This window comes from Scyliorhinus torazame, chromosome 1, assembly GCF_047496885.1.
Source record: "Scyliorhinus torazame isolate Kashiwa2021f chromosome 1, sScyTor2.1, whole genome shotgun sequence".
NCBI lineage: Eukaryota > Metazoa > Chordata > Chondrichthyes > Carcharhiniformes > Scyliorhinidae > Scyliorhinus > Scyliorhinus torazame.
In genome coordinates, this window is record NC_092707.1 from 256,950,759 (window position 1) to 256,966,524 (window position 15,766).

General features: G+C 45.8%; 1 protein-coding gene across 10 annotated transcripts in view; it reads left to right on the top strand.

Moving 5' to 3' along the window:
- LOC140420826 (pleckstrin homology domain-containing family G member 1-like) overlaps window positions 1-15,766 on the top strand; it is a 293,588-nt gene that overhangs the window by 266,292 nt on the left and 11,530 nt on the right. For all 10 annotated transcript variants that reach the window (XM_072504914.1, XM_072504937.1, XM_072504958.1 and 7 more), the window contains 4 exons: window positions 2,846-2,944; window positions 10,577-10,612; window positions 10,809-10,825; window positions 13,570-13,797. In XM_072504914.1, the coding sequence (XP_072361015.1) occupies window positions 2,846-2,944; window positions 10,577-10,612; window positions 10,809-10,825; window positions 13,570-13,797 (380 nt within the window). The remainder of the gene's footprint in view (window positions 1-2,845; window positions 2,945-10,576; window positions 10,613-10,808; window positions 10,826-13,569; window positions 13,798-15,766) is intronic.

Here is a 15,766-nt window from a genome sequence, read left to right on the forward strand (position 1 = left end):
AATGCTCCGTTCCCTCCACTTTTGGGATCAGCGCCCTGCCCAAAACAAAGGAATCTATCCGGGAGTAGGCTTCGTGCACGTGGAAAATTCCCTGGCCTGCGGCCGGGCAAACCTCCACGGATCCACTCCCCCCATCTGGTCCATAAACCCCCTGAGCACCCTGGTCGCAGCCGGCCTCTTTTTGGTTTTAGATCTGGAGCGATCTAGTGCTGGGTCCAACACCATGTTAAAATACCCACCCATTATCAAGCTTCCTACCTCCAGGTCCGGAATGCGCCCAACATACGCTTCATGAATCCAGCATCATCCCAGTTCGGGGCGTATACATTTACCAATACCACCCACGTCCCCTGCAACTTACCGCTCATCATCACGTATCGACCTCCATTGTCCACGACACTATTCTTGGCCTCAAACGACACCCACTTCCCCACCAATATTGCCACTCCTCTGTTCTTCGCATCCAGCCCCGAATGGAATAGCTGTCCTACCCATCCCTTTCTTAACCTGACCTGGTCTGCCACCTTCAAATGTGTCTCCTGGAGCATGACCGCGTCTGCCTTCAGTCCCTTTAAGTGCGCAAACACTCGGGCCCTCTTTACCGGCCCATTCAGGCCCCTCGCATTCCACGTTATCAGCCGGATTGGGGGGCCTCCCACCCCCCCGCTGACTAGCCATCACCTTTTCTAGGCCAGTCCGTGCCTGCGCCGCCCTCACCCTCCAGTCCCCCAGACGGGGGACCCCCGCCCCGACCACCTCTTCTGCGTCCAATTCCCCCTCGGCCAGTGCAGCAGCAACTCTATTCCCCGCCCCCTCTGGCGCAGCTCCTGTCGCAGCCTTATCTCATTTCCCCCATCCCCGAGCCTCCCCTCCCTCCACAACAAACATTGAACATGTGTACATCAAACATCCCCCCACCCTCTCAAACCCCCAGTTTGAGTCCAACTTTTCAGTTTGGATAAAGGTCCAAACCTCCTCCCAGGCGTTTCAAAACAGTGATGTTGATCCTTGAATGTGACCCACAATCACCCTGGCTGCAGCATTCCGAATCTCACTCCCTTCCGATGCAGCACCGCCTTGGCCCGGTTGAAACCCGCTCTCTTCTTTGCTACCTCCGTGCTCCAGTCCGGGTAGATTCGGATCTCCGCATTCTCCCAGCTGCTGCTCCGCTCTTTCTTGGCCCATTTCAAGACCCTCTGTCCGTGAAACGGTGAAACCTCACCACCATCGCCCTTGGCGGCTCGTTAGCCTTGGGCCTCCTCACCAGCACCCGATGTGCCCCATCCAGCTCCAGAGGATTCGGAGGGGCCTCCGCGCCCATCAGCGCCTCGAGCATCGTGCTCACATATGCCCCGGCATCGGCCCCCTCCACTCCTTCAGGGAGACCCAGGATCCGAAGATTCTTTCTCCTCGACCTGTTCTCCAGGTCTTCGAATCTTTCCGCCCACTTTTTGTGCAGTGCCTCGTGCGCCTCCAACTTCACCGCCAGGCCCAAGATCGCATCCTCGTTCTCATTAACTTTTTTCTGCACCTCCTGGATCTTTACCTCGTGGGCCTTCTGGGTCATCCCTAATCCTTCAGTTGCCGACAGCATAGGCCCCAGCATCTCTTTCTGCAGCTCCTCAAAACGGCGCTTAATAAACTCTTGCAGCTCCGGCCCACCTTCCACTTTATCTCCGGCCGCCGCCATCTTGTTTTTCTTCCCTCGCTTCTCTCACTGCTCCAACGCCGCTTTTTTGGCCGTTTCACTTCTTGTCCGTCCCACATACAGTAAAGGGGGGACCTTGCTCTCACCTTACCACACGGGACGTCTTCGAAAAATTCCCGTTGGGGCTCCTCTGGAGAGCCCAAAAGTTCGTAACCGTGGGAGCTGCCGAATCGTGCGACATAGCTCCGCATCGCCGCAACCGGAAGTCGGTACAAGGGTTCTTCAGGCGGTGGCAACCGTTCCTAGACTTCCTGGCAGAACGTTAGAAGATGGTCAGCAACCGGGGGTGGGGGTTGTTCGTTTTTCTTGAGTGGGCGTGTATTTTTGCCTGTGTGTTGATGAGGGCCATTAATGTATTATTTATGTATATTAGGGGGGGGGGGGGGTCTTTCTGTATTTTGTTGTTGATATTTTGTGAATTTGAATAAAAATTATTTTTAAAAAAATAAAAATCAATCTAGTCCTGTTGCACTGGAGAATATTAGACTGATGGAAGTTATTAATTGTGTTGGACAGTATTTATTGGGATTTGCGATGTTCTCTGACCTATTGGCACATTTGAAAGTATCACTGAGAACAGCTGTATGTGGATGCTTGCACCCATGGATTTCTTGGAATTTTCAGCACAGAAATATATCTATTCATGAACAAAGGTGAAAAATTGTTAATGCCTAGTAGTTATTTCCGTGTCGATTTGTTTATTGTCTGGTTTATTCCAGATAGGTAGGGTTTTGTTCGGTAATGGTATCAAGGGATGTGGTAAAAGGTGAGTTGAAGGAATGAAGTGCAGATCAATTATGGCCCAATAGAATGGCTCCTTATGTCCCTTGTTCCTCAATCATTGAAATTCTAGTGTCCAATATTCTGTCTGCAAGGTTTCTTACTGAAGCTTAGCATACAACTAGGAAGAGAAGGAAGCATGCAAGAGCTATCCTAGAGGATGGTTACAAGCACCATCTCCATACAGGTAGAATAGCTGTGTCCAAACAACCTGCCATTAACTGTCAACCTGTGCCTGCTCTTTTTCCTAGGTTACAAGAAGAAGCCTCCATTAGTACCTAGCTGGGTGCATGTGGGGAAGCGAGATGTATCATGTCCAGAGAAGATTTATTGATGGCAATATTATTTTCCCTGCAGATCACCCTGGCTTCCACTACAGCCCCGAGGGCGAGAGGAAGGCAGAAGCATATTTGAAGGAAGACCGAATCACACCTCGCAGAGTCCGAAGAAAGTCCGGTATACAGATCTCGCCTCTTCCTATACTGAGTGCTGAAGACAGCACATAAAAGGAGTGATTGAGATTTGATATTCTCCAAATTGCTGTGCTAAGACACAGAGTGAGGTGGTCCTGGTACTTGCTTACTCCCAGATGGCAGTGGTGAAGTTTCTAGTGATTGGTTTTACAACTGAATGGCTGGTTCAGAGGATTCTGAGAGTCAACCATATAGTGTAGAATTGCAGTAACATGTTGGTATGTCATTGGTGATAGGCAGCAGGTTTCTTGTTAAGAGGGTATTCATGACAAACTGGGTTTTTACAGCAATCTTGACAACTTATCATGGTCGGTCAACAATTAACCAGATTTATTAAATTCAATTTGATAACTGGCCATGATGAAATTTGAACTCATGGGGTTGGATTGTCCCACCAGGGAGAATTGGGAGGAGGAGCAAATCCCTGTTGAATTCTCGCCTCCCAGCATGAAATACAATTTTGAAGGTGTCGGGGTCTTAATGACCCAAGAAATGAGTCTGCAATTAATGTGCAGGCGAGCACATTAATTGGGCAGCAGAAGAGGTGACCCCATTATAGGGAAGGAAAAGATTGGTTATTAAAATGTTATTGTTGCTCAGTATTTCTTCTGTCCAATCTTTCACTTTTTTACATAATAAATAGTGTTCAATTCTGGTCGCCCACTACCAGAAGGATGTGGAGGCTTTAGAGAGGGTGCAGAAGAGATTTATCAGGATGTTGCCTAGTATGGAGGGCATTAGCTATGAGGAGAGGTTGAATAAACTGTTTGTTCTCACTGGAACGACAGGTTGAGGGGTGACCTGATGGAAGTCTACAAAATTATGAGGGGGCATAGACCGAGTGGATAGTCAGAGGCTTTTTCCCAGAGGGTCAATTACTTGGGGGCATAGGTTTAAGGTGCGAGGGGCAAGGTTTAGAGGAGATGTACGAGGAAGTTTATTTTACACAGACGGCAGTGGGGCGCCTGGCACTCGCTGCCGGAGGAGGCGGTGGAAGCAGGGACGATAGTGACCTTTTAAGGGGCATCTTGACAAATACATGAATAGGATGGGAATAGAGGGATACGGACCCAGGAAGTGTAGACTATTTTAGTTTAGACGGGCAGCATGGTCGGCGCAGGCTTGGAGGGCCGAAGGGCTGTACTTTTCTTTGTTCTTTGTTTAAAATTCTTCCTGTCCCGTTCACACTAGGTTTTGCTGGTAAGATTGAGAGAGCTCCTAACAGCTGCCCTGCCCCTGTGAAAATTTTGGAAAGTTAGAAGGCATGCTCTTAACAAGTGACCTCAACATGCCCAATTAACAGCGCATGCAACTTCACTGACCTACACCAGCATCTGCCCCCGCCTCCCTCTGGCATCAGACTGTCCTGCCTCCATTTCATCTCGACTTGAGACTGGGAAAATCCTGCCCATGTCCTTTGGAGTTGCTAGATAGTATCATAACCATGACATTACAATAGCCTGTAATTCTGGTTTACATGAGCAGGGGAACAGTAATGAGAGCAGCTACCACAGCTGTCTACCCTTGCATATCTTCTGTGGATTAGTTGTAGAGTAACAAGATCCAAGGCCTGTAAAAAGCTCCCAGATCATTTTTCAGACACCTTGGAGTTGCGATTTTCTAACATCACTGCACACAGTTGTCGGGATTGAACTCTGATGTTGGGGTTATCTATATCTCAAGGGAAGGCGGTAGCATAGAGGTATTGTCACTGGACTAGCAATCCAGAGGTCCAGACTAACTCTCTGGGGACAGGGGTTCAAGTCCCATCACAACATGTGGTGGAATTTAAATTCAATTAATAAATCTGGAATTGAAAAGGTAGCCTCATGAAACCATTGTAAATTGTTGTAAATATGTATCTGGTTCACGAATGTAATTTAGAGATGGAAATCTGCTGTTCCCTGGTCTGGCCTAGATGTGACTCCAGACCCCCACAGCAATGTGTGGACTTTATATATTTTTTTTAATGTATATATATTTCCATCACAACCAAAACCATAACAAATAAATAACCAACACCCCTGTGCCCCTCCCTCCATGCTGCTACCCTCCTCCCACTCTGCCTCTTTTTTTTTTTTTTAAATCCCAGAATGGAATTCTGCAAGGTCGTTCACCCACGCCCCTGGTTTCGGCGGCCCCGAGTCCGTCCATTCCAGCAAAATCTATCTCCGGGCTACCAGCGAGGCAAAGGCCAAAATGTAGGCCTCTCTTGCCCTCTGGACTCCCGGGTCTTCCAACGGTAGCACAAGTGGATAGCACTGTGGCTTCACAGCACCAGGGGCCTAGGTTCGATTCCCCGCTGGGTCACTGTCTGTGCGGAGTCTGCACCTCCTCCCCGTGTCTGCGTGGGTTTCCTCCGGGTGCTCCGGTTTCCTCCCACAGTCCAAAGACGTGCAGGTTAGGTGGATTGGCCATGCTAAAATTGCCCTTAGTGCCCAAAAAAGGTTAGCAGGGGTTATTGAGTTATGGGTTAGGGTGGAAGTGAGGGCTTAAAGTGGGTCGGTGCAGACTCGGTGGGCCGAATGGCCTCCTTCTGCACTGTATGTTCTTTGTTCTGAACACTCCAAAAATGTGCACTTTTGGACTCTGGACAACCTTCATCCTCAGCACCTCAGGCATAACGTCAGTGAATCCCTGCCAAAATCCCTCCAGCTTCGGACAGGTCCAAAACATGTGGACATAGTTCGCAAGGCCACACCGCCCACACCTATCCTCCACCCCCTCAACAAACCTGCAAATTCTGGCCCCTGTCATATGCACCGTGTCGACTACTTTAAAAAAAAACATTTAAGATTTTTATTCTCCTTTTTCACATTTTCTCCCAAATCTACACCCCCCAACAGTAAACAATAATCAGTAACAAATATGTCAATCCCCATATCAATAACAACGATCCCATCCTCACACCAAACCCCTAACATTAGCCCGCATGTTCACATAAATGACAAAGAAATCAGGAATAACTCAGTCACCATTAACACACACAACCCCCCCACCCCCAAACTAATGTTCGATGTTATCCAGTTCTTGAAAGTGCATAATGAATAATGCCCATGAATTGTAGAACCCCTCCGAGCTTCCCCTCAGTTCAAACTTGACCTTCTCAAGAGTCAAGAATTCCCCCGCCACGTCAGGGCACAGGGTGGAGAGGTTGCTCTCCAACCCATCAGGATCCGCCTTCGGGTGATCAACTAGGCGAAGGCTACAACATTTCAACCCCGGCTGGTCTGACACCCCGAATATGGCCTCCCGAGTGCCCGGGTCCAGTTTCACGTGCACCATTTGAGAGATTATCCTAAAACCCTCCTTTCAGTAATCCTCCAGCTTTGGACAGGACCAAAACTTCTGAACGTGATTTGCCCCCCCCCACCACGGCAACGTTTACACATCTTCTACCCCTTCAACAAATTGGCTCATCCTCTCCCTCGTGAGATGTGCCCTATATACCACCTTCAGCTGTATCAGCCCCAACCTCGTGCACAAGATGGAGGCGTTGACTCTCCTGTGTACCTCACACCAGAACCCCTCCTCCAATTCCTCTCCCAACTCTTCCTCCCACTTTGCTTTGATCCCTTCCAGTGGTGCCTTCTCCTCTTCCAAAATAGCTCCGTAAACCACCGACACTATCCCCTTCTCCAGTCCCCCTGTCGTCAACACCTCCTCCAGCAATGTGGAGGCCGGCTCCACCGGAAAGCTCTGTATCTCCTTTCTGGCAATATCTTGAATCTGCATGTATCTAAATATTTCCTCCTGCTCCAGCCCATACTTCGCTTCCAGCTCCTTCAATCCTGCAAACCGACCCCCAAGAAACAAATCTTTTAGTGCCTTAATCCCCTTCTCCTCCCATTTCCGAAAATTTCCATCCCACTTCCCTGGCTCAGATCTGTGGTTTCCCCGAATCAGCATTTCCCTTGACCCTGCCCCCAACTCGAAGTGTTGGCAAAACTGCCTCCAAATTCTCATTAAAGATATTATTACCGGACTCCCTGAGTATTTCCCGGGGCCATCGGGAGCAGCCCTGTTGCAGCGCCTTCAATCCCGACCCCCTGCACAAACTCTCCTCCATACTGACCCACTGGGAATCAACCCCTCTGACCCAGCTTCGCACCTTCTCCACATTCGCCGCCCAGTAATAATACATCAGGTTCGGAAGACCAAAACTCCCTGCCTGCCTTCCCCTCTGTAGCAGCACCTTTCTAACTCTGGCCAACTTCCCTCCCCATAGGAATGAGGTAATCATTCCTTCAACCTCTCTGAAGAATGCCTTTCGCAGGAAAATCGGGAGGCATTGGAAAATAAACAAATCGCGGCAACACGTTCATTTTAACCGTCTGTACCCGACCCACCAGTGGCAGACCATCGCACCTTGCCAATCAGCTTTCACTCCGACTACTTTTTAAATTTAATGAGACTAAGCCTAACACACACACACAGGATGCATAAAGCCTCCTCCCATAGCCCAGTCTCCAACACCCTCCCCAGCTCTTCCTCTCACTTCCGCTTAACGTCTCCTATCTGGATGCCCTCCCAGTCCATTAATTCCTTGTAGATCTCCAAAACCCTGCCCTCACCAATCCCTCTTTTTTAACACCATCTTATCCTGCAACTCCGGGTGCAGCAGGTCGGGAAAGGACGACACCTGCTTCCTCGTATAGTCCCGCACCTGTAGGTACAGGTACCCATTCCCACTGGGCAGCTCATATACCTCTACCAGTCCCTCCAAGCTCAAAAAGCTGACCCCCCCCCCCCCCCCCCCCCCAACATGAATAGATCTTTGCCAACGACTTGACATCTGCATTCAGCAGGGATCTTGGCCAGTAGAGTACCCAATTCATTCTTTCCAATTCAGGGACAATTTAGTGTGGCCAATCCACCTAGCCTGCATATCTTTTGGGTTGTGGGGGTGAAACCCATGCAAACATGGGGAGAATGTGCAAACTCCGCACGGACAGTGACCCAGAGCCTGGATCGAACCTGAGACCTCGGCGCCATCAGGCAGCAGGGCTAAGCCACTGTGCCACCGTGCTGCCCTCCTTCCTCAAAATTAAAGATATCGAGGCATGCGATAACGTGGAGGGTGCACCCCTTTTTCCCTTGCCTCTTTAAATGTCCTTACCAGCAGGGGCTCCAGGTCTCCCAAAAACATTTTATAAAATTCTACCGGGAAGCCATCTGGGCCTGGGGCCTTCCCTGCCTGCATCGCCCCATACCCTCCATCACCTCCACCAGTCCAATGGGTGCTCCTAACCCCTCTGCTATAAAATCTTTGAAAATGGACTCTAGAACTTTCCCCACTACCGACGTCCGGCTGACTGGTCTATAATTCAGATTCAGGACCCTCGTCTTAGAATAAACTATGTCACTCTCCGTCTTAACGAAAAATTCTCTCATTATGGTCACTAATCTCCAAGGGGTCTCGCACAAATAAATTGCCAATTATTCCTTTCTCATTACACTTTACCCAGTCTAGGATGCCCTCTTCTCTAGTTGGTTCCTGAACATATTGGTTCAGAAAATCCATTCCCGTGTACACTCGAGGAATTATCCTCTATATATTGTGACTAATTTGATTTGCCCAATCTATATGCAGATTAAGGTCACCCATAATTACAGATGTTCCTTTAATGTATGCATCTCTAAATTCCTGTTTAACGCCATTCCCAACATCACTTTGGGGTCTATGTACAACCCCCACTAATGTGTTTTGCCCCTTAGTGTTTCTTAGCTCTACCTGTACATATTCCACATTGTTCGAGCTACCTCACTATTGCATTAATTTCTCTTTAACCAGCAATGTAACTCCACTGCCTTTTTCCTTTTTGTCCGTCCTTTATAAATACTGAATAGCCCTCTATATTCAATTCTTATCCCTGGTCACCCTGCAGCCATGTCTCCGTAATCCCGACTATATCATACCTGTTTACATATATTTATGTAATTAATTAATCCACTTTATTGCAAATGCTCCATGTGTTAAGGCACAAAGCCTTGAGGCTAAACTTTTTAACATTATTTGTCCCATCCCCACTATTTTTCACTGCGTTCCTGCTTGATTCTGGTCTTTGATTTCTCTACCTGTCACTTCTTATTTCCCTTTCTGTCTTTTGTTCTTGTCTTTGATTGTCCTCCTCTGACTAGAGTGTAATCTGGATGGGTATCTTCAATGTCCGTCACCAGGAGTAGCTCCATAGCATCACCACTGACCGAGCTGGTCGAGTTAAGAATGTTGCTGCTAGACTGGGTCTGTGGCAGGTGATGAGGGAACTAACGAAGGGAAGGACCTAGTTGAACATCATCCTCTCCTCCCCAATCTACCGGTCACAGGTGCATTTCTGTCCATGTCTGCATTGGTAAGAATGACCATTGCACAGTTGTCTTCACATTGAGGATCACTCTCTCCTCTCCCCATTTTGTTACGTGGTCCTCTGTACTGCTTGGCGTCCTACTGTTCATTGTGTATTCCTGCCTTGTTGGTCCTTCCAAAATGCATCCCCTCACTCTTTCTGGGGTTAAATAACATTTGCCACTATTCTACCAATCTGACCAGCCCATCTATATCGTCCGGTAATCTAAGGCCTCGCTATTTACCACATCACCACTTTTCGTGTCATCTGCGAACTTACTGATCAGACCTCCCACATTCACATCTAAATTGTTAATGTACATTACAAACGGCAAGGGACCCAGCGCCAATTCCTGTGGTACACCACTGGACACAGACCTCCAGTCACACAAAAACAACCTTTGACCATCACTCTCCAAATTGCACTGAATCCCATGTGCTGCTCTTGATCAGTCTCCCATGCGGGACCTTTCAAATGCCTTACTGAAATCCATGTAGACTACATAACTGCACTATCCTCATCGACACACCTAGTCACCTCCTCAAAATTTAATCAAGTATGCTCGACAGGATTTCCCCGACAAAGCCATGCTGACTATCCTTGATTAATCCTTGCCTCTCCAATTAGAGGTTAATTCTGTCCCACAGCATTTTCCAATAATTTCTCTACTGCTAATGGCCTATGTAATTACCTGTTTTTTCTTTTGTTTCTACTTCCTGAATAATGGTACCACATTAGTTGTCCTCAAGCCCCTCTCCTGTGACCAGAAAGGATTTGAAAATTAGCATCAGAGCCCCTGCAATTTCCCCTCTTGCCTTGCACTACGCCTAGGATACATCTCATCTGAATCCACTTATCAGCTCTCGAAAGCCACTAACACTCTTCCCGCTCGATGCTCATCTGTTCAATTATATCACAGTCCCCATTCCTGCTTTCTATACCTCCATCATCCTTTTCCATTGTGAACATAGATGCAAATTGTTCACTTAATACCTCTCCTACGTCTTTCGACTCCACACACAGTTGCCTCTTTGGTCCCTACTTTTTCCCTGGTTACCCTCTTGCCCTTAATATACGTCTAAAACACCTTGGGGTTCTCCTTTGCCACTTGTGTCCATATCACTCCAGAATGATTTTAAAGATCTTCTTAAAAAGATCACCTTTGCAAACACCTGGGTCAGAAAGAACTTTGTGCTTGATAGCAGATCAGCATTTTCAACAGCAATATTCTTCCATGTACCTTGATTATATTTTTCTATATTTTGCAGAACCATCGGCAAGATTGAAGTCTGCTAAACAAATGGGTAACAGTTCTCCTTCTCTTCAAGTACTAAACAGAATTTAACCTATAGTTTACTCTATTATATATCTTGCTAGGATAATTAATCTGTAACGCCTTCAGCCACACGTTTTACAGTCATAAGAGGGAGTTGACACATTTTATGTTCAGTTTTCCAACTAACAAACTGTTATTTCTTTTCTGCCTCATCCCTTATTCAGAGACAAGACAGGACAAGGTAAGCATAACCTTGGGTGTTTTTATTTTATACAGTGCACTGGGAAGATCCAGGTGTATTTGTACAGTACAGTAATGTGAAGTGCTTTTCACAAGACACAAAAAAACTGGTTTTAAACTTCCTGCCAAATAGAATAAAACCGTGGAGATTAGTGTGCGGTGGCACTGTGTTTAGCACTGCTGTCTTCTGTGGAGTTGCATGTTCCCCCAGTGTCTGCGTGGGTTTCCTTCGAGTGCTGTGGTTTCCTCGCACAGTCCAAAGATGTATAAGTTAGGTGGATTGGCCATGTGCGGGGTTGCGGGATACGGCGGGGGAGAGAGCCCAAGTGGAGTGCTGTTTCGGGGGCTCGGATTCATTCTATGAATGGGGAAAAAATGGCTTCCACTATTGATGCACCTTTCATGGCCTCTGGTTATCCCGAAGCCCATTTTGGTCCAAGTTGACAATGTCGGAAAGAGTGACCTAGAAGGAACAAAGAGATTTCAGTTTAAAACCCTGTCAGTCATTCCCACCACTAGGGGTATTTGCTTGAGCTCAAGTCTCGAGTGGGACTGAACTTTTATTGGCTGCGAAACAATTTGGGATGTCTGAGTTACAAAAGGCATTGACAGAACTTAACGATTTGAACTGCTGCTTGGACTTGCCGGAGTGTTTCATCAGTATTTCCACCATGATCAGAGGGGAGCACCCAATCATTTCTGTGCAGTGGGTGAAAAGTCCAGCGGGGGATGTTCGTGAATTGAAGGACTTGGATGAGGGTGCTGGTCTTCAAAATTAGAAAGCTATTGCCCCAGAGAAGATTTTTCCCCAAGTTTTTAAATGTCTAAATCAATTTAAGACAATAGAGAATCAAAGTATTTGGCAAAACAGCCAGAGGGAGATGAGAATTATTTTTAAGCCATAGAGTTGCGATCTGGAATGTACTGCTTGAATTACATTCAATAATGTATTTCAAAAGGGAATTGGGTAGTGCTTGAAAAGGGAAGGTTTGTAGGACTGAGGAGAAAGCAGGAGTGTGGCAATTGGATAGCTCTTTCAAAGAACCAGTACAGGCACAATGATCTGAAAGGCCTCCTTCTGAACTGTATAATTCTGAGCCACTGTATGGAGAAAAAGCTACTTCCTAGATTCTGCAAGGTGCCAGTGGATTGGAAGCTTGCAAATGTATTACTGCTATTCAAGAAAAGATGGAGAAAGATAAAACTGAATTACAAGCCAGTTAGCCTGATGGCAGTCGTCAAGAAAATGCTGCAATCTATTGTTAAGTACATAGTAAGAGTATGGTCATAGAAAGTCTACATGGTTTTATGAATGCAAAATCCAGTTTGGCAACTGTTGTTAAGAGGTTTTTGAGGATGTAACAAGTAAGTTTGATAAAAGGAACTGTACTATACCTGAATTTCCAAAATGCATTTGATAAGATGCCATGCAAAGGCAATAAGCAAAGTTGAGAGCTCGCATAACCGGTGGTAATATATTGGTACTAATGGAAGATTGTTTAATGAAATAAAAGCAAAGAGTAGAGATAAATGATATTTTCAAGTTGGCAGACTGTGACTAGTGGAGTGTCAAAAGGATCAGTGCTGGGGCCTCAGCTATTTGCAATCTAAATTAAAGACTTGGACAAAGAAGCAGAGTATTGATAATCTAAGTTTGTTGATGATTTGTAGCTAAGCGAGAATGTAAATTGTGAGGAAGACACATTGCAAAGGGGATATAGACAGGTTAAATAATTGGGCAACAAGGTGACAGATGGAGTACAATGTTGGAAAAGTGTGAGTGGTCGGAAGAATCGAAAAGCAGATTTTTTTATTTTTTTTTAAAAGGTGTGGAACTTTTAAATTTTTATGTGAGATTGGCTATACTTTTACAAGGAACACAAAGTTAACATGCAGGTACAGCAAGCAATTCCGAAGCCAAATGGCACGTTGACCTACATTGTTCAGGGAATTAGGAGGACAAAAATAAGGACGGTTTGCTGCAATTGCATAAGGCTTTGGTGAGAGCAAATCTGGGGTAGTTTGGCAGTCTTGGTCTCTATATTTAAGGAAGGACATACTTGGTTTGGAGGCAAGACAGTGAAGGTTCACTATGATCCCTCGGATGAAAGGGTAAGGCTGTGTAAATAGTAATTGGGGCCATACTGTCTGGAGTTTAGAAGAATGATCGGTGATCTCATTGAAACATACAAGATATTGATGGGGCTTGTTAGGGTAGTCACAGAGAGGTGGCTCGTGGATTTAGAACAAGGACAGCCTCAGGATAAGGGGCTGATCATTTAGCACTGAAGTGCTGAGAATTTCCTTCCCTCGGAGGGTTGTGAATCTTTAGAATTCTCTATCTCAAAGGGTTGTGGATTCTCCACTGTTGAGCGTAGTCAAGGCTGAGAAGGGATTTTGAGGCTTTCAGGGAATTGAGCGAAGTTGAGACAGATCGTATCAAATGGGAGAAGAAGCTTAAGGGGCCATATAGTTGCCTACTGCTCTCATTTATTCTGTTCTGCTTTTATGCTCTTAAATATGATAACTATGGGTCTCCTTTTTGTAAATAAAAATTAAACATTTTCCTTGGTTTTCTACAATTCCATGTTTGTAGTCTACTGTAACTCCCTGTTTTGAATTCCATCTCATTCCAGTATTTTAATATTTCACTTAATCTGTCTTGCTCTCTCCCAGTGTATATATAAAGTATAATGTAATGGAAGTTTGTGAGCAGTGTGTGATGGATGTTCCCTCCCCTAACAGCGTGCCAGTGTTGAAGGATCTCTCCTTTCTCCATCCATGGAAGAATTATCCAGTAAAGTATTACCCAGCTCCAAGTGTGAAATCAGTGCACTCCTTCATGGTGACCCAGTTAACCAATCGCAAGAATCCTTGGAGCCAGCCTATCCAAGTGACCAAGAGGAAAGTCTCCAGCTACGGACCTTGGAGCAGACTGATGCTGATGATGAAGAGGAAGTTGATGTTGAACAGGTTGGTGATTGTTATAATGACATCCAGGATGCAAGACTTCTAACATCCAGGATGCAAGACTTCTAATGTATGTGCTTTATCCCAATCCTGCCCTGAAACCAGCCCTGTTTGTGCTGTTCCGTTCTGTGGCTCTGTCATCCTAAGTAATTTCTAACCTTGTCCCAAGCTGAAAATCATTGAGTTTCAACCAATGACCGCAGCATAAGAACATTGGTTGGTTAAACCTGTACGCCACAGACCTAAGCACATAAACTAGACTAATACTTACAGGGCAGTACTGAGGGAGTGCTGAATTATTGAAACTGTAAATCAGATGAGATGCTACTTTAAATAGTGTAATGTTACTTCAGTTTGCTATAAATAATCCAATTTGAAGTGTGGTGTTAGTGCTCCTGATTTTCTGGCCAGTATTATTTCCTCAACCAACGCTAAACACCACTTAATTCCATTATAAAATGTTTTTTGTTTGTGTTCAAATGGCTACCATGTTTCTTTCTTTAAAGTAATTCATTAGTTGCCAGAGAACTGTTGATCATCCTGAAGATATGATCAGTTGGCTATGAAGGCCAGCTTTTTTTATGATTTGTGTTGTACAACGAGTTGTAGTAATGTCCCAAATTGCTTCACAGGAGGTTTTATAAAAGTAAAATTTGACACTGCGACACGAGCAGATATCAAGATGTGTGTTGAAAATGTGGTCTAAGGGGCGACTTGAAGGATGCGAGAGGGTTTAAGAGAGAATCCCAGACTTGATGTGCTTAAACAGGTGAAGGCATCATTGGCTATAGTGGGGAAGGGGAAATTAATGCCATGCAAGCAGCCAGAATTAGAGTGTAAAGGTTCTAGCGCCGGAGAGGGTTACGGAAATAGGGAAGGGGGGGACGAAGCCGTAGAGCAATTTGAAAACAAGGGTGACAAATTTAAACTTAAGACCCCATCTTCTTTATCCTCGAGTTTGAACTTACCAAATGGCATTTAAAACATATTTGGCTACCTAATAGAGTAAAGTCCTATTTGTAATGTACCCTTTCTTCCAGAGACTGATGGGTTGGGACTCTTTGACTATAATACAGCACATCGGCGACACCTACTGACCGATCCTGAGCACTTTCGCAATAGTGGGTGGTATCACCAGAATTGCAACAAACCTCGGGCTAAATTCTTCCACCCCACCCGCTGCAAGATCGCTACGGGCGGGACACGGACCATGTAGAAGTCCATTGACCTCAGGCGGGAATTTCCTGTGGGTGGGCGGAGCCGGAGAATTCCAACCTCGTGTTTCACTAACTCCATGTCCTGAACTTTTACGAACTGAGATCGACAGGAACAGAGAATAAAGTGCAGTGAAATCTACTCCAGTTACGTGGACCACTTCGATTGTTTTCTGTTCCAGTGTGTTTAAAAAGAAAGGACTTGCATTTCTTTCAAGACCTCTGGTCAGCCCAAAGTAATTCAGAACCAATTAAGAACTATTAAATTCAGTAGTTGTTATAATGTAGAGAAATGTGGCAACCAAATTGTGCACAGCAAGTTCCCACAAAGAAACCATTTGATGATCTGATTATCTGTTCTAATGTAAATTGGTTGAGGGATAAATCTCAGCCAGGGCAGACTTCATGTTCCTTTGTTATGAACCAAGTAAACAAATAACCAACTGTGGATGGTATTGGTTGAAGGGAGAATGTTAACTAAATCACTGGCAGAACTTTCTCAAATAACACCTAGTGATCTTTTAATATCCACTTGACCCATCTGAGTGGTCAGATGATTCCTCTGAGAAAAGCATTAACTGAAGGATGACACTGCTACCTGTACAGCACTCCCTCAAAGCTGTATTTGAATAGCAACCTACGTTATATGCTAATTTTCTGTGCGCAATAACTGACCTGAGGCGAAAGTGCCACCAGCTGAGCCTTTTTCAGCTTCCAGGACTGATCTTGCAAGGTTCTGTCTGCTGCCTTGGTCCTTC